The 26,071-nt window shown below is 35.6% G+C and overlaps 2 protein-coding genes across 2 annotated transcripts in view; one reads left to right on the forward strand and one right to left on the reverse strand.

The window, feature by feature from the left end:
* The window catches only part of SPINK13 (serine peptidase inhibitor Kazal type 13), a 54,246-nt gene extending 34,353 nt beyond the window's left edge, over positions 1-19,893 (reverse strand). Inside the window, exons 1-2 of the mRNA XM_038535106.1 lie at positions 19,777-19,893; positions 3,826-3,937 (exon numbers count right to left, since the gene is read on the reverse strand). The gene's annotated coding sequence lies outside the window, so the exon portion shown is untranslated. The remainder of the gene's footprint in view (positions 1-3,825; positions 3,938-19,776) is intronic.
* LOC106558737 (sperm-associated acrosin inhibitor-like) overlaps positions 1-25,659 on the forward strand; it is a 124,011-nt gene extending 98,352 nt beyond the window's left edge. The window contains exons 3-6 of the mRNA XM_038535104.1: positions 8,939-9,015; positions 9,974-10,011; positions 11,319-11,434; positions 25,456-25,659. Of these exons, the coding sequence (XP_038391032.1) occupies positions 8,949-9,015; positions 9,974-10,011; positions 11,319-11,434; positions 25,456-25,510 (276 nt within the window). The 5' untranslated portion in view covers positions 8,939-8,948 and the 3' untranslated portion in view covers positions 25,511-25,659. The remainder of the gene's footprint in view (positions 1-8,938; positions 9,016-9,973; positions 10,012-11,318; positions 11,435-25,455) is intronic.
* Positions 25,660-26,071: the final 412 nt, after the last annotated feature.

Raw genomic sequence — 26,071 nt, forward strand, 5'->3', positions numbered from 1 at the left:
GTAAGTTATTATTGGTTCATTTGGAAGTTGAAGCATGTAAATTTTTAACCACTTTCAATTTTTCAAATCATAACAAAGTTGACCAAGCGAGATGTACAAAAAAGAATTCTCCAAAAAGTAAAATTATGTGTATTATTATTATACCAAGGTTAAGAAATAGAATCTAACAAGAAATACAAGACCATTTAGCATCATCTATACAAGGTGATGGTCTATTTAGTCATCTCCAAATTCCAAATTATTCCATAGGTAGTTATTTGTTGTGCACAAAACTGAGAGATGTAAAAGTGTATTGACAGTAGATTTATTCACCCAACAACACAATGGGAAACAAATAGCACGTCAAGTATCAGTTTGTAGAAGAATAAATGGTAATGATTTCTATGCATCTACATAGTGGAATATTAGGTAGGGAAATAAATAAACTACAGCTCTAAATATCAGTATATATATTAAGATCACAGAAAATGTAAAAAGACAGATATGTAAGAAATGTATAGTTTGTTTTCTTTGCATATATTATCAAAATATCCAAAATTTTCATGAGCATATGCATTGTTTTGCTGTGGAATTCTCAAGGAAGATAGGGCATAGTAAATAGAAAATTCAATTAGGTGTCTTCCTCTGGTGTATGTAGGAGGAAGGAATGAGAAAGAGGTGACCTGGGAGGGGTGAGAATAGGGAGTTGGTTACATGATAAAAACAGTCAGCCAGTTGCATGGCCTTTCTTGGATTTTTATAACAATATTTTGGTAATGTTTTATTATTTATTGGAATGTGACTACATAAGTTTGTCTTTAAATCTAAATACAGATTATATTGATCCTTTTTTTGGATGTATGGCATTTCATAGCTATCTTACACCATTCACAAAATAATCAACTCAAAATGGATTAAAAACTTAAAATGTAACACTTGAAACTGTATAACTCCCAGAAGAAAATATAAAGGATAAAATCTTCATGACATTGGTCTCACTAATGATTTCATTGATACGATACCAAAAGTACAGGCAATGAAAGCAAAAGTAGATGAGTGGGACTATATCAATGAAACAGCTTCTGTACAACAAAGGAAACTATCAATAGAGTAAAAGACAACCTATAGATGGGAGAAAATATTTGTCAACCATATATCTGGTAAGGTGTTAGTTTCCAAAATAGAAAAGGAACTCCTTCAACTCAATGGCAAAAACCAAATAACCATATTTAAAAATGGCCAAAGCACTGGAAATAACAAATGTTTGTGAAGATGTGCAGACACTGGAACTCTTATACACTATTAGTGCTAGCATCTGAATGTGTCCTTCCCAAAATCTTGTATTGAAATCCTAACACCCAAAGATGATGATATTCAGAGATGAGACCTTTGGTAGTTGCTTCAATAGTGCAGGTGGAACCCTCGTGAATGGAATTAATAACTTAAAAGAGAGGCTCTAGAGAGAACCCAAGCCCCTTTCCCCAGGTGAGAAGGCACAGTGAGAAGACACTAGCTAAGAAATAGGAAGAGAACATTCATGAGAATGCAATCATACAGGTGCCTTGACCTCAAACTTCTCTGCCTCCAGAACTGTTCATTTTTTGTTATAAGCCACCCAGTTTGTGGCATTTTGTTATAGTAGCCCAACTGGACTAAGAAAGTCAGTGAGAATGTAAAATGGTGTAACTATTATAGAAAACAGAATGAAGGTTCTTCAAAAAATTGAAGATAGAACTGCCATATGATCTAGCAATTCTACTAAGTAAATATCCTCAAGATTGAAGAAGGATCCTAAAGAGACACCTGCACTCTTGTGTTCATTGTAGCATTATTTACAATAACCAAAATACGGAAACAACCAAGTGTCCATCACAGACAAAAGGATGAAGAAAATATGGTATGCACATATAATGGATTCTATTCAACCTTAAAATTATTTTTTAAAACTATTTTATTTATTTATTCATGAGAGACACAGAGAGAGAGAGAGGCAGAGACACAGGCAGAGGGAGAAGCAGGCTCCATGCAAGGAGCTCGATGTGGCACTCGATCCCTGGTCTCCAGGATCACGCCCTGGGCCGAAGGCAGGTGCTAAACCGCGGAGCCATCCAGCGTTCCCCTCAACCTTAAAACTAAAGGGAATGCTACCATTTGCCATATCATGGATGGACCTGGAAGATGTTAAATGAAATAAGTTAGTCAAAGAAGAACAAATACTGGCATGATTTCTCCTCTATGAATTATCTAAAGTAGTCAAACTTATAGTAACAAAATAAAATGGTGGTTGTCAGGGGATTGAAGGAGGAAGAAGAGGGGAAACTGTTGCCCAATGGGTATAAAGTTAGAATTACACAAGATGGAAAAATTCTAGATATCTACTGTGGAACTTAGTGTTTACGGTAACAATATGGAATTGTGCACTTAATTTGTCAAGAAGAGTACATACCGAGAAGTGGGATTGCTCCAATTATGATCATTCTATTTTTAATTTTTTGAGGAATCCCCATACTATTTTTCCATTATTGGCTGTACCAATTTGCATTCTTGCCAACAGTGGACAAGTGTTCCATTTTACTCCACAGTATTGCCAACCCTTACTGTTACTCTCATGTTTTGAAGACAGCCCTTCTAACAGGCATGAAGTAAAACCTCATTGTGTGTGTGTGGTTTTTTTTTTAAACAACAGTTTTTTTAAAAAAATTTAATAATGAAAAAAAAATTATTTATGATAGTCATACAGAATGAGAGAGAGAGAGGCAGAGACATAGGCAGAGGGAGAAGCAGGCTCCATGCACCGGGAGCCTGACGTGGGATTCGATCCCGGGTCTCCAGGATCGCGCCCTGGGCCAAAGGCAGGCACCAAACCACTGCGCCACCCAGGGATCCCTCATTGTGGTTTTGATCTGCGTTACCCTGATGATGAGTGATGTTGAGCAGCTTTTTGTGTATCTATTGGCTACTTGTCTGTTTTCTTTGGGAAAATGTCTATTTAGTTCCTCTGCCCATTTTTTAATCAGATGCCTGTGGGATTTTGTTTTGTTTTGTTTTGTTTTGTTTTTGGGTTGTTTTTTTCTTGTTGTTTTGTTTTCGGTTTTTTTGCTATTGAGTTGCATGAGTTCTTGTTGTATTTTAGACATTAACCCCTTATCAGATATATGCTTTCTAAATATTTTCTCCAATTCTATAGCATTATTCATGATAGCCAAGATACAAAAACAACTGTAGTGTCTCTCAATGGATGAATAGATAAAGATGTGCTGTGTATATGTGCAATGGAACATAATTCAGCCATGAGGAAGAAGGAAATTCTGTCAAATGTGAGAATATAGATGGGCCATGAAGGCATTGCGCTAAGTATAAGCCAGACAAAGACAAACACTGTATATCACTTAGATGTGGAAACTTAAAAAAAAAAATCCATACTCATAGAAATAGAGAGTAAAAAAAAAAAGAAAAGAAAAGAAATAGAGAGTAGAATGGTAGTCATCAGAGCCTGGAGAGTGGGAAAAATGGAGAGAGGTTAGTCAAAGGGCACAAACTTTCTGCTATGACTAAGTTCCAGAAATCTAATGTACAACATGGTGACTATAATTAATGCTACTTATTATGCAATTGAAGGTTGCTAAGTGAGTAGATCTTAAATGTTCCCACCACAAAAAAGAAAAGGAAATTATGTGATGGGATGAAGGTTAGATAAGACTATGGTGCTAATCATTTTACAATATAAAAGTGTGTTAAATCAACACATTGCACAACTTAAAGTTAACAATGATATATATTAATTATGCTTCAAGAAATGTAAATACACAGACACAGACACAGACACACAAATACATATATATGTACCTTGTGCCAGTGTAAAATAAATTATGTGATCTTGTCCTCAGAGATCATCCAATTTGGGACTTCGTTGTCAGCTATGTCAAGGACACTCTGCTAACACCCTGGATTCACTCTGCTGTGGAGGCAGGAGCTCAAAGTTGTCATTTATTTCCTATACTTTTCTAGACATCAATGTTTTTTTAAAGATTTTATTTATTCATGAGAATACACAGAGAGAGAGAGAGAGAGGCAGAGACACAGGCAGAGGGAGAAGCAGGCTCCATGCAGCGAGCCCAATGTGGGACTCGATCCCGAGTCTCCAGGATCATGCCCTGGGCCGAAGGCAGCGCTAAACCGCTGAGCCACCCAGGATGCCCACATTAATTTTTTTAAACAGACATTTTGAGAAAGCTATTTTAAATTAAATGGTCTATATTAAATAGCTACAGATTTTAAAATGTTGGTTACTTCCAGCAAATGCATCAACTGTGTTTTTAAATGGAAATTTCTAATTTAGTTTTTAAGTATATATGATAAATTCATTGTTTCTGGTATACTATCCTGAGATTTGACAAATAGTGGTCATGTAACCACTATCAAAATCAAGATGCAAAATCATTCTGTGACCATTCCCACATTCCTTTGTGCTGCCCTGAGAAATTCTATGGCCCTTAAGATACTGCCTGTTTTCTGACAAGGCAATATGCTTTATTATTTTTTTAATATTTTATTTATTTATTCAGAGAGACACAGAGAGAGAGAGGCAGAGACACTGGCAGAGGGAGAAGTAGGCTCCCTGCGGGGAGCCCGATGTAGGACTTGATCCCAGGACCCTTGGATCATGATTTGAGCCAAAGGCAGATGCTCAACCACTGAGCCACCCAGGTACCCAAGGCAATTTGTTTTATTTATTTATTTATTTGGCAATTTGCTTTAAAGACAAACCTGGACTTATGTGCATTTGGAAAGTGAGGCAAAATATTCCATAGAAAGCATCAATGAATCTGATTTTTTGGAATAAAAGAAATTTTTTGACTTTATTAGTTTGGATAATGACATATATCTTCCCATAAGAGGTACTCTAAGCATGTCTACCTTTGAATTCTTCAGTGATTAAGTTCATTGGCTGCTCATGGTTTTCTTTTCTTTCTTCTTTTTTAAAATTTTTATTTTTTTGAGAGACAGAGAGAGCACAAATGAGTGGAGGGGCAGAGGAAGAGGGAGAAGCAGACTCCCCGCTGAGCAGGGAGCTGGATGCAAGGCTGGATCCCAGAACCCTGAGATCATGACCTGAGATGAAGACAGATCTTAACTGACTCAGCCACGAAGTACCCCTGACCATGGTTTTCAACTGTACCCAACAACATGTGATTACTACACCTGCCTCTGATTATTGGGCTTACAGTTTCTTTTGCTTCCTGGATATTAGGAATTACCTGCTTCTACAGAATCCCATGGTCAATTCTCCTGCCTATATTGATCTCCCTATATTTGATATTTTGCCTCCAGTATCTCACAGGATCTCCTAATATGGAATATTGGAGAGGAAACATAAATAAACATGTGGTCAGTGTTTTCCAGCAAGAGTTAATATTCATACCTAATATTGGACCTAATAGACACAATAGGCAGCATGTCAAAAATTCACATATTGCCAGTTTAAATAAGTTGTCTCACTTGTACATGCCGTGTATGACAAGAGGTTCCACCAAGGAGTCTTCAAATTTCTCATTTTGCAGAAGAGAAAATCACAATGAGTTTTATTAATTAGAAAAGAATAGTTTCTTCACACATTCAGGACTCACATAGGGAATAAACCATGTTTATAGACAAAAATTCATAAGAGTAAAAAAAATAGAAATTGTGGTCTTGTTAACTTACAATTTTCACGTGATTCCCAAATGAAGAAATTCTGTAACTGAAAGAAATCATCCAAATATATGTATTTTATATGTGTGTATGTATATATATTTATTTTTAAATATCTTATTTATTTATTCAGGAGAGGCACAGAGAGAGAGGTAGAGACATAGGCAGAGGGAGAAGCAGGCTCCCAGTGGGGAGCCCAAGGCGGAACTCGATCCCAGGACCCTGGGATCATGCCCTGAGCGGAAGGCAGATGTTCAACCACTGAGCCACCCACACATCCCTATGTGTAGTGTATATTTAAATGTGTTTGTGGAAACAGGAATATTTCAGAAGACATTTGGAGAGGTGAGGAGAAACAGTCATGACTGTAATCTATCTTTTTCATAGTAAAAGACTACAAGTGTGCTGGAGAGTAATTTGCTCTTATCTATAAATTCTAAGCTGCATTTATTATTTTACTCAAATGCAACTTCTAAAAGTCTAGAAAAAAATTGAATGAGCATAAAATGACCTGTATAATCATATTCAGTACAACACCTAGCAAAAGGATTTAGCAATACCTTAAAAGGAATTGTGTATACTTGTATATATATTTATATGAAGATATATCATTGTTAAATGAAAAAAGAGAGAAATATCTTTATTCTCCTGTTTCTATTTTTATCTATCCATCTATCATATATTTATCTGTATCCATCTATTATCTATCATCTTTAAGGCCAATATCTTCAAATCTTTCTCAGCTCTGTCTTCATAAAACCTTCTTTCTGTGTCTGCATCAAATTTCTTTCTGTCTCTCTTTTATAAAAATCCTTGTGATGACATTTAGGGCTCACCAAGATAATATATGTATTTAGATATGTATACATAGATATACACATATGTATATGGACTATGTGTAGTATACGTATGTATGCATAGTACATAGTATGTATACATATGCTATGTATGTGTATATGTACATAAGTATATATGCATCTATATATGTGTAGATGTAACATTAACACATGTTATTATATATATTATATATATACCCTCTGCTTCTCTTCCTCTTTCTCTGTATCTATCATGAATAAAATATTTTAAAAATATAGATATATACATGCATATAGATACATACATACGAGAGCATATATTTATATATACACATATGCATATATTTGTGTGAGATTTTAGTATAGTTGTATACTAAATATCTGTACATATATGCATATATTCAAACATTTGTGCATATTAAACATTTTCTAGAAAGATAGATATCCATTAAATAATCCATACATTTAACATTCTCTTTCGTGATTAATTTAAAAAACTCATAGCCTGTTGTGCACCATAGACAGTGTCTCCTGCTCTTATTTTTTTTTTCCCTGCTCTTAACCTCAATATGTGTAAGAGAACTTCAGTTTAATTTCTCCACAAATGTGCCAAAAGGATTTGCCTGCATAAATATCTCTGGTGGTGTCTATGTAAATATTTCAAGGAACTAATGTAAACACAATAGTCACTTTATTATGATAAAGGTACATTTTTTGCACTTATCAGATTTTGTAGTCTCCCATTAAGTTGGCATGGGGCAATGCTAGATTCAATGATTCTTTTCTAAATCTTGGCTTTCTTCACTGATTAAAAAAAAAAAGGCAGGTTAGATTAGGGTGACAAATATAAGTCTGACACATAGCCTATGCACAGACTTTTAATATTTTATCCTTAATATTTATGACAAACTCATGAGACAGAAATTATTCTCACATTTAAAATCAGGAAGTTGTGGATTAGAAAGGGTCTGAATATTGTGTCAAGTTTACTCAATGGTAGTTGAGATTTGAATCAGAACTTTCATCTGCCAAAGCTCTTACCGCTGAGCCATATGGTGAAGCAGATTAGTTAAATAGGTCTGATTAAATCTCTTCCTACTTCAAATCCTATAGGGTCTTCCACTAAACTTTGAGGTAAAGATCAAAGTATTCATCATGTAATTCAGGGCACATGCTTTCCTCTAGCCCAGGTCCCCAAAGTGGGTCATTCCAATGCTTATCTAGGAGCTTTTTGAACATTTCAGGTTGCGAATTTTTACTATAGTTTTACGAGATGTTCCCATTAGGGGAAATTGGTTGAAAAGAACATGAGAACTCCCTGCATTAGTACTTAAGATAAGGTTTTAGGAGAATCTCCATTGATCTCAAAATAAAAAGGTTAATACAAATCAAACCTCCAGTTAAGTCTGATGTGCTTTTGGTACCGCAAAATACTAAGAGTCTAGGTTATGTGTCCAATTACAGTTCCCAAAACTCTTTCTTCTCTTCTTGTTTTTCTTTTTAAATATTATTTATTTATTTATTCATGAGAGACACAGAGAGAGAGGCAGAGACATAGACAGAGGGAGAAGCAGGCTCCATTCAGGGAGCCCAATATGGGACTCGATCCCAGGACTCCGGGATCATGCCCTGAGCCAAAGGCAAACACTCAACTGCTGAGCCATTCAAGCGTCCCTTTCTCTTCTTGTTTTGATTCTCCTTTTCTTCCCAACTCAATAGCTTGGAAAGCTTTCATATCTCTTCTCTACCTTGTTTTCGAAGCACTATTTCCATCTCTCCTCCCCATACTTCTGTATACATCTGATCAAACTGTCCCAAATCTGCTGCTTAGAGAAGATCTATTGATAATCCATTTGTCAATCTCACAAGGAATCTTTCATGGCTATTTTAGAGCCTCTAGGCAGAACACAGAGTACCTCAGCATCTTTCCTGCCACAAGCCATCTCACCTCCATTAAGCTCCTCACTACCAAATCAATAAAGGAGATTCCTCAGCTGGATGGAGATAGTTGAGAAGTAAAGGGAACCAAATAGGTACAGTCCTTACCCCACTTTCCATTGTGTCAGATGGATCAGACAGGGACTCTGTGAAGGTAGCTATGATGGGAGGCCTGCTATAGGTCAGTCCTTCCTGAAATAACGGTTTCTATTTTCTGATGAAAAACTTAAAATTCTGAAGTACATATTTCTGTAAATGCAGCATGCCTCCTTGTGGGCTGAGCCAAGTTGGAAGAATAATAAGCTCCTACTTAAATATGCACAGAGGATTTGCCTGGTGTTCAAGTCCACACAAGGTCTTCTTTGTATGTCTTGATACTGTGGGTTGGGGAAAGTCTGTTCTAAGTAGAAATATAGGAAAGTGGAAAAACTTCACCTATAAGAAAGTTTCATTTGGAAATGGGCAGTTTGTCTCTGTGCCATATGTAATAACGTCTCTGTGGGTTTCTTCCATAGACTTGGTAAAATGTCTTTCTTCTTGACATGGATCAAAGCTATTTTTATCACTGTCTTGGCATTTCCTCATTATTCTGGTGAGTACATTTTCAGTCCTGGATGAAGCATTTCATGTATCTTAGAAATGCAGCAAACAATCGCTATTATCTAGAAATGGAGGAGTTTGATTTTTCAGATTTATAAATCTTAAACTGGCAAAATGAAACAGAGTATGTTAGAAATACCTTTTAAAATTGTGTCAGTTTCCCACCTTAGAGAGGTGGAGACAAAGAGGTAGGTTAGAATGAGCTGTACTCATAGAATGAACATGTCTTTTTGTTCATCTGTGACTAAAGATATTTACCTATTTTTTCCCCTTTTTTGAAGGTCAGATTCCATGGTTGTTAAATGCAAAGTGTGTAAAGTAATGATGTCTTCTAAGTCCGATCTTCCTTGAGAATCTAATTTGTTATTTGCCACCTCTGAGTCAAGGCTCTGTATAAGGGAAAACCTCCTTGATTCCTCTGCTGACAACTTATGGTCCTGAAAGCCCAACATGGCCCATGAATTTCAGAATAAAGTAGCTGTGTGGTAGTGGATAGATCCCTGATATTAGACCTCAATACTAATTAATTAAGTAATAATTAATTTCTTCGTATTAAGTGACTTTTTGCAAGGCATATAAGTGGCATTAAGCAAGCCATTTTCTTCTTCAACTAGGATGTCTCATCTAAAAAAATGGAAAAAAAAATCATGACTATAATGTCTTACAGAAGGGTTTGGTGATTATTAAATAATATATAAGATAATTTTCATGGAGTGAGATTAATTTGGAATTATCTTTCTGCATCTGAATTTACTTTGTAAACTTACTGTTTTGATACCACTATAAGAGGCTCATCTCATTATTTGCAGGGTTCTGATTAGGCAATTTGCATAGTATTTTGTTGCTAAAAGATGTAGATACTTCTCAAGAGACTCTGATGGTTTTCTCCTTTTCCTCTTCTTATTTTTAATTTGTGTGTGTGCGTGTGTGTGTGTGTTGGTTGGTCACAGAAACTTCTTTGTATCCTTCACCAGAAGACCGTAAAATGGTAAGTTAATACTGATTACTTAGGGAATTGAAATGTAAGACTTTAATTTTTTTATACCGTAAGTTTTAACAGCAAATTTCACTGTGTACAACAGAATGATCCTTCAAAAGTAACAAAAAGACCAACAAACTGTGTTTTTATTATACTAATTTCAAGAAACAGAATCTTGCCAGCCATATAAAATCATTTGGTATTAAAGACAAAGTAAAGATATCCCATTACTAAAAAATTCCATCACTGGCCATAGCCTTGCTATAGACAAGTAACTGTTATGGGTTAAGGAATGTTTAAAGTAGAATTGTTTATCCTAGCGAAACATGAGGATTAAAAAAGCAACAATTCAATTTATCAACAGTAGATAAAACAATTATCATATGTTCACAGAGTGAACTATTACAGAGAGGTGAAGAAAATGAGCTACAGTTCTAAACATGTGAATAGATAAAACTTAGAAAGATATTTGAAAAGCAGACCATGTAAGAATACACACATTATTGTTTATTTATATAAATAACCAACATGGCCATCCTTAAGCAAATACATATCTACTTGGTTATATACATATATGCAACTACTCATATATATGAATTCAGAAAAGTGTGATAATCTGAAACTATCAGATTACCTAGTAGTGAAACTATTGAGAAAGACAAGGGAATTATAAAAAATTGTTTATGATTTCTTGTGGTATGAAATATAGTTGGCTTTTAAACAGCATGAGTTTAAACTGCATGGGTCCACATATATAGATTTTTTTACAGGAGTGCAATCTTCCTTACGATTTTCTTAATATTTTCTTTTCTCTAGCTTAATTTAGTGTAAGAACACCATGTATAATACATACACAAAATATGTGTTAATTGACTGCTAATGTTATCATAAGGCTTCTGGTCAACAGTAGAGTGTTGGTATTTAAATTTTGGGGAGTCAAAAGTTATATATGGATTTTCAACTATGTGGGGTTGGAGAGTCCATACCTCCAAGACCCTCACTGATCAAGGGCCATCTGGGGGAAAATATGACCCAATATGAGGAGAAGTGAAGGCAGAGTGTCTAAATTATAAAAATACATTCAACCATTTATATGTTTTGAAAAAAATAATGTTGGGTTTGTAAAGATATACTATAAATATTTTATGTATAAGTGGACTATGAGTACCTGGATGTTTATTTTTAAACTTCAATGTAGAATATATTTATTCCATTTTGATGCATGGCATTTCGTATTAAGATTAAAGGACATTTTATTTTAAATATTCATTATTTGATACCTTTTATGTTTTATGTTGTCTTTTTATGTTTAACAGCCAAACTGTGATGTGTATATACATCAGTTACATTTTTGCACAAGAGAAATGGATCCAATCTGTGCAACCAATGGCCAAACTTATTCCAATACATGCGTTTTCTGCAGTGAACAATTGTAAGAACAGAAGACTAAATATGGCTCTTCCAAAATAATGAAGAAACCATCATAAAATGATAGAAAAACCCATGTTTTTGATAGCCTGGGTGCAGTACATACAGAAAATAACTAGTCTCTGTAAAAGCCACAGAAACACACTTGTACCTTTCTCTGAAGTTGTCATTTCTAGAAGCAGTTTTATATTTGACCTCTCAAATATAATTCTGTGGATATTCTGCAAGTGCATAAATCAATTAGCTGAACTTAATTTAGTTATTATGACTTACTGACAGTCTAGTGACTGATATAGTTCCAAAGTCCAGATGATAAATGATAGTCTCCATGGTGTAGCTGCAAACTAACTTGAGCATAAATTGAGCAAGAAACCCTACTAGCTACAGAACTCTGAAATCCATCACAGTGGACCCATTCATGCTAAGAAGGGCTCCTCTGATGCTCTGTCTCTTGAACTCCGTGACATACTCCAAACCTTCCTTAGTAGTAGAACATTCTCGAACCTTCCATGAAAACTCCCTTCCTGTATCCTTTACTCAAAAGGAGTTTGCAGTCCTTAAGTTTGGTCAACTTTTCTGCAGCACCTTTTTCTATCACGGATATTTCTTCTCTTTTAATCAGAAAAACCTCTAATCCTATCCTCTCTCAGATCTGTGCAGGCTCCACGATTGAGTCAGGACTGAGCATGTAGGAAGAGTTAAACTCAGGTGTGAGGGGAGCATGTGCAGTGCTCCAGAGCAGGCAAAGCCCACATACTTGTAGCATAGCCTCTACAAACTACCCCATTTTTAAATTCTCATTGAGAAACATTTATTGCAATATCTAGGTAGTTTCAAATGCTCTTTTAATACTTTCTTTTTCTTTCCGTTTTTCTTTCTTTACAGCGAGAGTGGTGGAGCGTTTAAGTTTGGTTATTACGGTAGATGCTGATTTTGCCTGAGCTACACAATCCTCTGGCTTTTATTGTAATCCAGTTTTGTGGTAGATTCTACAACCAACCTCCTCAGTCAGAGTTTTAAATTCCTAAATAACCAGACAAAGACTTCTGTGGTATTCAAGATGGGAAACAAGATGTTGAAGAATTTTCCTAAGACCCTATGACTGAAAGATTTTTCTTCTTAAGTTTAATTATTCAAAAACATTTGAAAACTCTTAATTATGTGTTTCTAAATATAAAACCTAGTGCAATTTAAAATCATAATATTTCAATCAATATAATGTTCAATAATATTATCCTCTTAAAATTCTTTGGTTGGTTGAGTAGGTGGGTTAAAAGATATGAATGCTTTTGGTAACTATAATTAAAAAATATTTTCAAAGATGAACATATAATACATTACTTGTGCATTTATTAAAAATATAGATACTTAGGCTCCTTTTTATCTTAAAGAATCAAAATCTCTAGGAGAGAGATATGGGAACTTGAATTCTAATATGTACTCCATTGATTTTATGATTATCAATGTCAGGCGATATGGACTTAAGTTCTGAAACATAGGTCTATTATTGAAAGACTTGGAGAGTCTGTTAAAAGGTATTGTAAGCTTTCTGAGGTTTGGGAGAAAAATTGTATTATTTTCTTTCTGTCTCATAAACCAGTCAAGAGATAGGTTGATGATCCTGGGGTTCCAGGCAACTCAGTGATGTAGTTTAATCCATCTGTGGTCAAGTCTGATACTTCTCCATTTCTTTCATCTCTCAGCTAACAAGAAACACATTTATTTAGGTGGCCATATGCTCATTTAAAGCTTGATTTTAATGGAAGAAATGTATATTGATTAATAGAATACAAGTATCAATCTGCTACACTATCAGGCCTGCTCTCCTTTTCACTAAACATTTCCACCTTTAAAGTAATGATCTATGTGGGAGTTATATATTCATTTACATTTTTAGTATTGATTCTTAATGAAAGTATCCATTAGAATGCAGACATGCAGAATTAGAATGCACATTATAAAAATGCATTCAGCCACTTTCATAACCTTTTTAATTATAGAGGACATGTATAAAAATATTCAGTGAATGCTGGTAATTTTATAAATGAATTTTTTCCTTTTATTTAACATATTATTTTCTTTAAAAATCACAACTATATGTTAAGCCTTGTATCAATGGGAGGAAAAAGTTGGTAAAGAAAGCAGATACTACTGCTGTCTTCCATGAACTTTGGGTATACTGGTGAAAGTTAGTTTCCATCAGCAATGGGAATTCCACTTTCCCACATGACTATTTTCTACACAAGCTTTGTGAGTCAGCTTCTACATCCCCCACATCACGTAATTTAATTCTTAAGGAAATCTTGTTAGATGGGCATCAGTTCTGCGTTTTACCCCTAATGAAAGTGAGGCACAGAAAATGTAGCAACATTTAAAACTGACACTTGATAAGGAAAAATATAGTGTTTTCTTGCCTTGGGATAAAATACACAAAACTTAAAGTTTGCCATTTTGAAGAATAAGTTTTTTAGTATACATTCATTGACAGTGTTGTACAATCATCACTATAATTCCAACATATTTCCATCATTTATCCCCCCTTCCAAGAAACAAAGAACAACCACACACTTCCCAATTTCCTGTATATCAATTCCTGAGAACCATGAAACTATTTCTTATCTCTATGAATTTGCCTATTTGGATATTCCATATACATGGAATCCTGTAGTATGTGTATGATTTTCACATGGAAGTGAATATACTCATCTATTTATTGTGTGTGGTCTTTCTTTGAGTGATTTCCTGCACTTAGCACAGTGTTTGCAAAGTTTAACCACATTGTAGTATGTATTAGTACTTCTTTCCTTTTTATGACTAATATTCCACCTGTGGGTGTATCACATTTTATTATTTATCCATTGTCAATTCACAGACATTTGGATTATATCTACTTATTGTATTTAATGAATAATATAGCTCTTGAAGTGTGTTGTAGTTGAATTATTCATCCTCATAAAACAAGCAAAAAAATAAATCAATAAATGATCAATTTAATGTTAAAAAATAATGACTTCCATATAGTCACATAGTAGAATGTTACATAGAGATGAAAATAAATGAATTATAGCTCTGATATCAATATATATAAAGATCACAAAGGAGTCTAAAAAGCAAGCCATATAAGAATATATATAGTATTGTTTTCTTTGTAAAAATTACTATGATACCCTAAACTATGCATATATATGAATACATGTATAAATTTGAAATGTATAAATATTTACATTTTGTGAATATATTTTTTGATATGCATTGAAATTACAGAGGAATGCAGGAAATAATGAACAGAAAATTCAGTTTGGTGATTTCCTCTGGTAAGAGGGGCAAGGGAGATGTGATCTGCCGGGGAAGATCATGAGTATGGGTATGGATTTGCTACACTATAAAAATACTCATGCTAATTACTTGGCCTTTTTCTTAGTAGAGGGCTTATATATGTTAAAAAATTAGTAACTTTAAAAACTTTCTACTGAGTTGCAGGTACACAGGTATTTGTCTTTGTACCTATATACTGATTATATTTACCTTATTTCATATGTAAGACATTTCATATAAAGATGAATTTTTTCAAATGTTCATTATCCAATAAACATATGTTGTCTTTCTGTTTTACAGTCAATATGTGAAGTGTATGATAGTCCTGCACAAAGTTGCATTAGAAGATATTATCCAGTCTGTGCAACCAATGGCAGCACTTACTGTAATAAATGTGTTTCCTGCCTTGCCATGAAATAAGACCACAGCAGTAAATATGTGCTTCTAAGTAATGAAACACCAATTACAAAATCTTAGTACCCAAGATCTTAGCATCCATGTTGCTGGTACTCTGAACACAGATACACAGAAAATAACTAATATATCTGTAAAAATCAAAAACACACTTGTATCTTTCCTTGAAATTCTTGTTTGTAAAAGTCGTTTTGTGTTTGAGCTCTCTGAACCCTAATCATGCTGGGTGTTCTGGAAACATATAAATCAATTAATTTGACTATGAATTACTAATGACAGATTCTCAACCAATATGACATAATTCCAAAGCTCTGATGCTAATCGGTAGACCTTTGCTATACTCTAAAATCCATTAAATGTGTGACACCTGGGTGGCTCAGCAGTTGAGCGTCTGCCTTTGGCTCAGGGCGTGATTCCGGAGTCCCACATCAGGCTCCCTGAGAGGAGCCTGCTCTCTCTCTGCCTGTCTGTCTGCCTCTCTTTCTGTATCTCTCATGAATAAAATAAATAAAATCTTTTTTAAAAAATCCATCAAATTGGCCCAATCATGCTGAAAAGAAACTCCTCTGATGGTCAGGTTTGTCCCCTGAGCTTCATGAGAACCTTTCAAACCTTCTTAAGACTGCAGGGCATTCTAGTACACTTACACCCAAACGTCCTTCCCTTTCTCCTTTAAACTGAAGGAATTTGTGGTCTAATGCCTCTGCCAGGCTTTCCTGCCTTGTCCACATCTTTTTCTCATAGATGTTTCCTCTCCTAAAATCTTTGCTTTACAATTCCAATGGTCATCTGTTTCTCAGGAACCACTCTCACAATCACTAATCCTTTCCTTTCTCAGGCAAGAGCAGGCTCCAAGGCTGAGGGCAGGGCTGAGCAAGTAGGAAGGGTCAGTATCCTCAGAGCAGGGGTGCCTGGGTGGCTCAGTCAGTGAAGCCTCTGACTCTTGATTTCGGCTCAGATCATGATCCCAGGGTCATGAGATCAATCCTGACATTGGGCTCAGCATGGAGCCTGCTTGGGATTCTCTCTTGTCTCCCTCTCCCTCTGCACTACCCACCCCACCCACCCCCCGGGCACCTGTGCATGCTCTCTCTCTTAAAAAAAAAATTACTCAAAGCAAAGACCTACAGGCTTGGGAGAAGGCAAAGTCCAGAGGTTTCTAGATTGGAGCACAGTGTCTCCCTGGAGTCCACGTTCTAGACTTCATGAAGAAGCACTTTGTGCATTTCTCAGGAGTTTAATGTATTCTTTTAATAACTTCTTTTTTAAAAAAATTCTCTTTTTTTCTACAGAGAAGGTTCTAACAAATTTAAATTGTCTCATTTTGGAAAATGCTAACTTTTGATGGAGTTATATATCCGTAGGGATTTTACTGTAATCATATTTGCAGTGGATTCTACAGCCAATTAGAGTTTTTGCAATCAGGGTCTTAAATTCCTAGAAAACCCCAGGTGAGTCCTCCTATTGGACACAAAATGGAAAACTGGACATTCAAGCTTCTTTCTAATTCTAAGATCCTGGGATGTCAGGGTTTTTATTCTCTATGTTCAATTATTCAATGATACCTTGAAAAAGTAATATATTAATTGCATGCCTGATAACATATAACCTAATGTAATAAAAATTCTAGATATTTTGCTTAATAAAATGCTAAGTGGTATTATTTTTATTAAAATGCCCTTTATATCTTTGGCTGAATAGTAAGTTAACACAAATGCATATTTTTGGTAATTATAAGGAAAAAATTTTAGAACTCAAAAAGTTAATTTCCAAATATTATATTACTTGAGTGTTTATAAAAAGTAGATATCTGAGATCTTCTCTTTCTCAAAGAATCAAAAACTCTTTTTTTAATAAATTTATTTTTTATTGGTGTTCAATTTGTCAACATACAGAATAACACCCAGTGCTCATCCTGTCAAGTGCCCCCCTCAGTGCCCGCCACCCAGTCACCCCCACCCCCTGCCCACCTCCCCTTCCACCACCCCTAGTTCGTTTCCCAGAGTTAGGAGTTTTTCATTTTCTGTCTCCCTTTCTGATATTTCCCACTTATTTTTTCCTCCTTTTCCCTTTATTCTCTTTCACTATTTTTTATATTCCCCAAATGAATGAGACCATATAATTTTTGTCCTTCTCCGAGAATCAAAAATTCTTGAGATTTTCAATCATAGCCGTTATAATGAGTGCATTTATTCTTTTTGTAATAGTTAAAAACACTTTTTTCAAGATATTAAATTTATACATATATGTATGTATACTGTGGCCTTAAATAAGAAAATATAAACAAAGATTAATAGAAGACAGCATACCAAATATTAAATTTGTTGCTTCTCGGTAACGGAGTTATATATGTTCACTTTTCCAATTTTCTAAGTCTTTCATCTTAATAAGAAACATGTAGTGGGCTCAGTGGTTCAGCATCTGCCTTTGGCTCAGAGCGTGATCCCGGAGTCTCGAGATCAAGTCCCACATTGGGCTCTCTGCATGGAGCCTGCTTCTCCCTCTGCCTGTGTCTCTGCCCCCCCACTCTCTCTGTGTCTCTCATGAATAAATAAATAAAATCTTTTTTTAATAAATAAAATCTTAAAAAAAGAAACATATTTACTATCATAAGGTAAAAAATAATTTTTAATAAAGCAACAAAATATCTAAAGACTTTCAATGCTAAATAGTTGAATTTTACCTGTCCTAACATTCCCAATGATAGATACCAAAATGTTTCCTCCATTTCCCAGGCTGACATTCTGAGTCAGGCTGGGCTTTATAAAGATCCAGAGAAGAATGGAAAGCTTTCTGGGTACTCTCTCATTCAAGCTGAATATCTTCAGCTTGCACAGGAGTGTGATTCCTATACACCCCACAATGCTTTCTGAGCTTCTAACTGAGCATGTCTGTCTTGCCTGTTCTGAACCCGCTTATCTTTACAAACATCCTAATGCTGCTTAGTTCCTCTGACACCAGTGTAGATCTATTAAACAAACTCCACAGGGCACAGTTGGTGATGATTACCAAAGTACCCCCATCACTCAAAACTGTAAATGCACATAATGGGTTACCACATAACTAACTGGAATTCCAACCCAGATTAGTAGTTGCCATTTATTCAAGGACTAATGAATTAACTGTGCATATGGTACCATTCTGGGTACCATCAAAGAATCTAAACTCTTAAATGAACTATGTACCCCAAAAATAGGAAGCTAAGTGTCTTAATAGAGCCATTCATGGAAGGGTCTGAAGAAGTTTAGAAATGAATATTTTTTCCATCTCTGTGATAAAAGCTGTTTTATAGAGATGGCCATTAGTGACTACAGGCTATCAGTTGATTATGATACCCATGTTAATGGAAGCACAGTCTGCCTTAAGAACTGTGCTTAAAGGGATCCCTGGGTGGCGCAGCGGTTTGGCGCCTGCCTTTGGCCCAGGGCGCGATCCTGGAGACCCGGGATTGAATCCCACGTCCGGCTCCCGGTGCATGGAGCCTGCTTCTCCCTCTGCCTATGTCTCTGCCTCTCTCTCTCTGTGACTATCATAAATAAATAAAAATTAAAAAAAAAAAAAGAACTGTGCTTAAGGCATCTAGTGCTAAAAATCAAGGAAAGAGCCTTTCTATCTGGCTCTTTGTTCACTTCCCAACTTCCTCTCATCTTTAGTTCTTTCAGGACTCCTATAACAAAACCATATACCATGTTTTGAAAGATGCCTCAGGCAACCACCAATATAAATGTTTCCAGGCAAGGGCACTATTATTCAACTTGACACTTTTCAGGTCCAGAAATATCTAGATGTCACAAAAATGTTGTTTGTTCTACACCGTGGCATTGTACTTATAAGCTCTACAAGAAAACTTAAGTAGAGAAACATGGCACTTCCAATTAGTTTGATTGGAAGGCTCAAACTAATAAAAGACGGCAATTTTTCTTGAAGTGACTCAGAATCAAGAAAGAAATCTGTCAAAATCCCAACAAGATTTTCTGTAGATAAAACCAAGTTTACCTTAAAAATTTATATGAAATTATGAAGAAATAGAATTGCTAAAATAATTTGAAGAAACAATTTGGAAAAGTCAAAATACCTGATTTTGAGTCTTAGTATGTATTTATTATATGGACATAATAATCAAAACAGTGTGGTAGTGGTGGATATGTATCTTCGATATATTCAATATGTATACATGTTTCATGTGTATATTCTATTCCACTGACGTGTATGTACATGTATATTGTAGAGTGCAAAATGGAGTCTCTCATGTCAAGCAGAGACCTGTGTCAAGCAATGACACAAGTAGTTAAAGGTCATATAACTCAGAGATATCAAGACATTGGCCAGGACCAGCATCTGCTGACACTTCCAGAACCAGAGGAGGTCTGCAGGATCCTAAAACTGATTAAATCTCTTTAAAAAGGGAAGGATTTTGACAGCAAACTGTCAGACTCTTCAGACATGATCTCTTTATGTCTGAGCATTGAAAAAGGCAGCTGCCTCTGGAGGCTCCACCCTATTGATGTCCCTGCAGAACAGAAGTGCTCCAAGGCTTGAATGTAAAAAGCTGTAAGTGCCGACATCTGATCCAGATCAGACTGAAGCCTTATCTCAATTGCATGCCCACAAACTTACTTTGCATTTGGTTCATTAACTTCCTACACCCTTCTGTTATCTTGTTTGTTATGTGGTTTGTCTTCTGTCCTGCTCTGTGTGCTGTGTAAGAAGCCAAGTTTCATCACATGGTGAAATGTCATTGACTTTGGAATTCTGAACCTACTTTGTAATTGTGATTTCACTTTGCTTTATGACTGAATAAAGCTGACATGGAAGGATACAACTCATGTATGCGCCTTCATAGCATGCTCATGAGTTGTGTCCCACATGTTCTCTTAGTTCTTATAAAAACCTCATGAGACATTGGCTCCATTCTTTAGCAACATGAAAGTGAGATGGGGAGTTTCACAATATTTAAAAGCTGCCATTTGGTAATGAAAAGACAATTTTAATAGAGAATCTGCTATCCTTTTACTTTTAAAATAGATTCATTGAAATATTTACTTAGCAAAAAAAAAAATCATTCTTAGGTATCCAGATTTTTGTAAATATACAGATACATAACCATCAATACAACCCAATTTTAGGTTATTTACATTATCCCAGAAAAGCTTCTTTTAACCTGATTGCAGGTAATCTATCTTCCCACTTCCATCTCCAGACAACCTCTAATCTGCATTCTTTCCCTATTGCTTTGTCTTTTCCAGACGTTTCACATAGATAGAGTGAAGCAATACATAGTTGTTCATAGTTGCTTCTTTCACTAGGCATAGTGATTTAGCAGTTCATATACTTCAAATTATCTATCGGGAGTTCATTATTTTTACATGATGAATGGGGTATTCCATTTTGCATTGATGAACCATATTGTGTTTATTTATTTACCAGTTGATGGGCACTTGGATTGTTTCTACTTTTTGGTTATTATGAATAATGATATTAAGAATATTATGGTTCAGCTGGGTGGCTCATTGAGTGTCTGCCTTTGGCTCAGGTCATGACTTCAGAGTCCTGGGATCTAGCACCAAGTGGGCCTCCCTGGTCAGTGGGGAGTTTGCTTGTCTCCCCTGCCTGTGCTCTCTTTCTCTCTCTCTCTCTCTCAAGTATATAAATAAAATCTAAAAAAAAAAAAAAAAAAAAATATTAGGTATACAAGTATTTGTATGAACATATGGTTTTTGTTTCTTTTTCTCTTGGGTGAATAGCAGGAATGGAATAGATGGTTCATATGGTGGATGTTTGTTGAACTTCTTAAGAACCTGTTATCCAAAGTGGCTTCTTATGTTCTCACTAGCAATACATGAGGTTAAACTTTGTCTACATCCTCATGAACACACTTTTTAATTCCCTTTTTTGATTATAGCCATTGTGGCATTTATTATTTTCATAATACCATTTAAATCTTTAAATGAATTCTGTGTATATACCTTATGGTCATAATTTTTGAAATGTCAAATCATAATAAAATATAATATACCAAATATTAAAATTGGTTGCATCTGCATAATAGAGTTAAGGTTTTATTTTTTATTTTTTTGCATTTTTACATCTCTTTTGTTTCTCTTTGTAATGAAGATATATTTACTATCATAATGGAAAAATTAATTTCAATAAATAAAAAGGTGTCAATGTATTTTATTGATAATCTGACCTAATTTTACCCAACTTTACATTCCTCAGTAGTGATACTAGGTACCATAGTTTCTCCTACTGTCCCCAGATCGACAGGCAGAGTAACCATTGCTTTTATTAAGCTCCAGGCAAGAAATGAAAAAAAATTCTGGGCACTCTCTCAAACAAGCAGAATGTCAGGATATAGTCATTATTGCCATCTGCTATGGACTGAATGTTCATGTCCTGCAAAATTCATATATTGAAATCTTAATCCCCAAGGTGGTGGTGGAGAGAGATAGGCCTTTGGGGAAATAGAGCATGAGGGCAGATCCTCATGATTAGGATTTGTGCTCTTTAAAAGAGACCGCAGAAGGCAGCCCGGGTGGCTCAGCGGCTTAGCGCTGCCTTCGGCCCAGGGTGTGATCCTGGAGACCCGGGATTGAGTACCAGTCGTCAGGGTCCCTGCATGGAGCTTGCTTCTCCCTCTGCCTGTGTCTTTGCCTCTCTCTCTCTCTCTCTGTGTATCTCATGGATAAATAAATAAAATCTTAAAAAATAAATAAATAAATAAAAGAGACCGCAGAGTACTAACTAGCTTGCCCTTCTGCCATGTGAAGTTACAGGGAAATGTGGCCATCTAGGAAGCTGGATCTCACCAGACATTAAGTCTGCTGAGACCATGATCTTGAACTTCCCAGTCTCTGGAACTGTGAGAAATAAATGTTTGGTGTTTATGAAGTACCTTCTTTATGGTATTTTTGTTATAGCAGCTAAAACCCCATCCATTCATAGTGCTTTTAAACCAGTAAGTGGGCACTCAGAAATTAGCTTTTCTGAACCATCATGTTCTTTTACAAGAGCCCTTTTGGTGTTGTGGTCCTCCAATTCCTCTATGGTAGGGCTATTACACTGTATAAGGCACATGGTTGCAAGTAGTGTTGTGTTTTGCTGATGATTGCAAAAGCCACTTCACTAAACATAATTGTAAATGGCAATTACTACCTAAAGTGGGAAGCTTGTCCAAAATAATATTTTCAATTCATACAACAAATATTGATTGTGCAACCTGAAATTATACAGTAAGGGATGGATATAGAACCCAAAGGTCCAGGAGGAACAGAATGGCTTAAGAAAATGTATTGTAGCCATGACCAAGGAAAGATCCCTGGGTTTCCCTTAACCTGGCACCCAACTCAAATGCATCTGTCCTGCTTTTTCCTCAGAGTCACCACAAAGAGTCCTCTAGCCTCTAGTGACTCTCCAGATATATATACAAAGTCTAGATATCCTGAACTGAATAAATGCTTCAGACAACCATCAGTCCAAATGCAGGTAGAGAGTAAACTTTAACAAACTGTCCAGTATGAAAAATCCAAAGTATGTTAACCAGAGTTTCATTTGTTTTATACCATGACATGGCACTTAAAATTCATACACTTTGAGGAAATAACATTTAATAAAAGATTCATAAAGTAACATGTAATAAAACACTATATGTTGAATGCCATTGTTCTATGTTACAGATTATAACAGCTGAATTATTTGAAATGACTCTAATATCAGGAGCCATGGCAAAACTTGCAAATACAGGTACTTGTGGTATTTGTTTGATAAATAATTTACACACAATAGTAAATCATTCAATTCACCAAGGGTAGATTAATTAATATCAAAGGACCAAAATAATAAAGAACAAATTCATTTTTTTTTTTTTCAAATTCACTTTTAAAAATGTGACATAGGGATGCCTGGGTGGCTCAGTGGTTGAGCATCTGCCTTTGGCTCATGGTGTGATCCCAGGGTCCTGGGATGGAGTCCGGCATTGGGTTCCCTGCATGGATCCTGCTTCTCCCTCTGCCTATGCCTCTCTCTCTCTCTCTCTCTCCCCTCTCATGAATAGATAAAGATCTTTAAAAAATTAAAAAAATAAAAATGTGACATACTTTCCATCTGAGGTTTCAGAAATGCTTGGGATACTTAATATTGTGAAGGATCATAAGTCTGGATTAATACATTCATATAACACTATTCAATAAAACCCAGCAAGGCCTAGCGTTTACCAATTTTAATGTTCTAAACTAAAAAAAATTTGCTCTTCTTATAGTAGTAAATGTAGATTAACCCTGCCAGATTTAGATATAGGAGATATGCCTAGTACAAGGTTTGACTGATTTTCATGGTTTTAGGTTTATTGAAATAAATTCACACACAGTAAAAGGAAACATCTATAGCTATAAAGTAGACAAACACAATTATGTAAGCCACTACCCAATTATGTTACAGAATTTTTTCATCAGCTAAAAAACTACCTTGCACCATCTTGTCAATTCCTTCTACCAACCCCAACCTCTGAAAACTACTTACCTAATCTCTGTATTTGTTAACTATACTTAAGTTGAATTCCATTTAGTCACAAGATTGCATAAATAAGAGTGAATTCCTGCATAGTCTTTAACTAGCGTCATGCAGTGCCTACCCTTTACATAACCACAACACGGTGACAAAACCAGCAAACTGACCGGGTATGCTAGTATTGATCAAACTAAAGACTATGCAAAGGTTCACCATTTTTAAAATGAATTCTACTTCTGCTTTTCCTCTTGGTGCCTCAATCTATGAAACTTTCCACTTAACGGGAGCAGTGCCATTGGGAAGACTGGAGCCTGCTCTTGATTCCCATTTGCCCTATTTTTATTATCTCAGTCTCAAAGTCATAGTATTCTCTACCTTTTCCACAACTTTGGTGGCTAATGCATTATGTTCTTCATGAAACTATATTATATAATCCATGTGTCTAACATTAACTTCACTGGTTAATTTCAATATCTTTTAGCCTTCCGTGCTAATAGGCAGCTTTTCTTGCTTGCTCTTGGCCGATAAATCCATAGAAAAGAAGTCCAGTGCCCACCATTTTCAATTCTAGACTTGCATTTACTTCTCCCACAAACATCTTATGTCAGAACAATTGGTCTGCTGCACATTTCTCTGCTGGTGTTCTACATAAAAAAATTAATATGCAAAAAAAATTAATATGCATACTTTCACTTTAGAATATTAAAGGAACACTTTCTAGACTTGAAAGAATTTAGGTTCTTGCATTGAATTGGCTTTGAATATTATCAGCTTCAAAGTAATGAAGCTTTCTAAATCCTAGATTTCTTCAGTGTTAAAAAATCACTGGAAGGTTTCAGGTGACAAATAGGGTCCACATATACAACTGAAGTGTGGATAGTTTTAATATTTTATCTCTAGTATTTGTGACAAATCTATGGGGCAGAAATTATTGCTCTCAAATTTAAAATACATTATTTTAACTGACTCAGTCAGTTAAAGGTACAACCTGGTTTCGGCTCAGGTTGTGATCTCAGGGTCCTGGGATCAAGCTACATGTGGGGCTCTGTACTCAGCAGGCAGTCTGCTTGAGGACTCTCTCCTTCTGCCCCTCCCTCCTGCACTCACACACTTTCTCTCTCTCAAATAAATACTTTTTTTTAAAACACTAAAATACATAAATGTGCATTAGAAAGTTTAGACATGGAGTTCACAGTATTTATATGTAGATGGGATTTGAAGTGAACTCCCAAAGCTCTTTCCATTGAGTCAGTCTATCTAGCTGATTTATTAGTTAGGAAGAAAATAACTGAAAAATCTCTCCTTTACTTTAAAAGTTTTCAGTAGTTCCCATGTACCTCTGAAGTAAAGATAAATGTACTTAATATATAATATAGGCCAGTATCCACCTAATCTCAACTTCCATCCCCAGCTTTCTTTTCTTCTATCCCAGAATTCAGATTCTGCATTCTAGTCCAGAGGTTCTCACACCTGACTACACTTGAATCTCACCTAGGGGCTTTTAAAACACAGCAATGACAAGGGTTCATGTACTAATCATTGACTCATGGTCTTGATGGTGAATTGGTGCATCGTCGGCCTGCAAAATGTTTCCAGGTGATTCTAACATTCTTCAAGTTTTGAAAACCACTTAGGACTTAAAACACTTGTTAAATTAACACTTGCAAACTCCTTTTGCCTAGTGTGATGCCCTTGTTCCTTTCCTTGTTCACCTGCCTGGAGTTTTCACATAGCTGATCTATCTTACAATCTATAACCACACTAACTACCTTCTTCGTTCTCATATTTCAGGGTTCATCAGACGAAATTATCTCCAAGGCTCCTGCTGAGAAAAGATGCAGTGTGAAATATTTGTGAGGCATCTCTCATGACCTGCTTTACAACCTCAAGGGAGGACACGGAATACCTGTGTTTTGTCTGCCCTAGGCCATCTATCTTACCCCATAAAACTCCTCACTCATGTATCAATAAAAGATTCAGCTTGTTGAATACGGATGGTTGCATACTTGGTATGATCTCAATACCTTAAGTTATAATGTGTTTTGTGTGACCTACCTTACAGAATGTTCCATGTGTGCTTGAATAGAATGTGTATTCTGATTCTGTTGAGTGGAATGTTGTGATGTATCTGTTAGGTTCCTTCAGTCTGCAGTGTTGTTCAAATCTGTTGTTTTGTTATTGATACGTCTGGATGTTCTGTTATTGAAAATGGGATATTAAAATCCCCTGCTATTATTTGTTGCTGTGATATGCTCTGATTTCATTCTCTTTTTCTTTTGTGTATCTTCAAGAAGTATCATTTTTTTGATTACTGTGGGGCTTACATAAAACATCTTATGGTTATAGCAATCTATTTTACGCTGATAATAATTTAACTCCAATCACACACAAAAACTCTACACTTTTG

Source organism: Canis lupus, chromosome 4 (assembly GCF_011100685.1).
Source record: "Canis lupus familiaris isolate Mischka breed German Shepherd chromosome 4, alternate assembly UU_Cfam_GSD_1.0, whole genome shotgun sequence".
Lineage (NCBI taxonomy): Eukaryota > Metazoa > Chordata > Mammalia > Carnivora > Canidae > Canis > Canis lupus.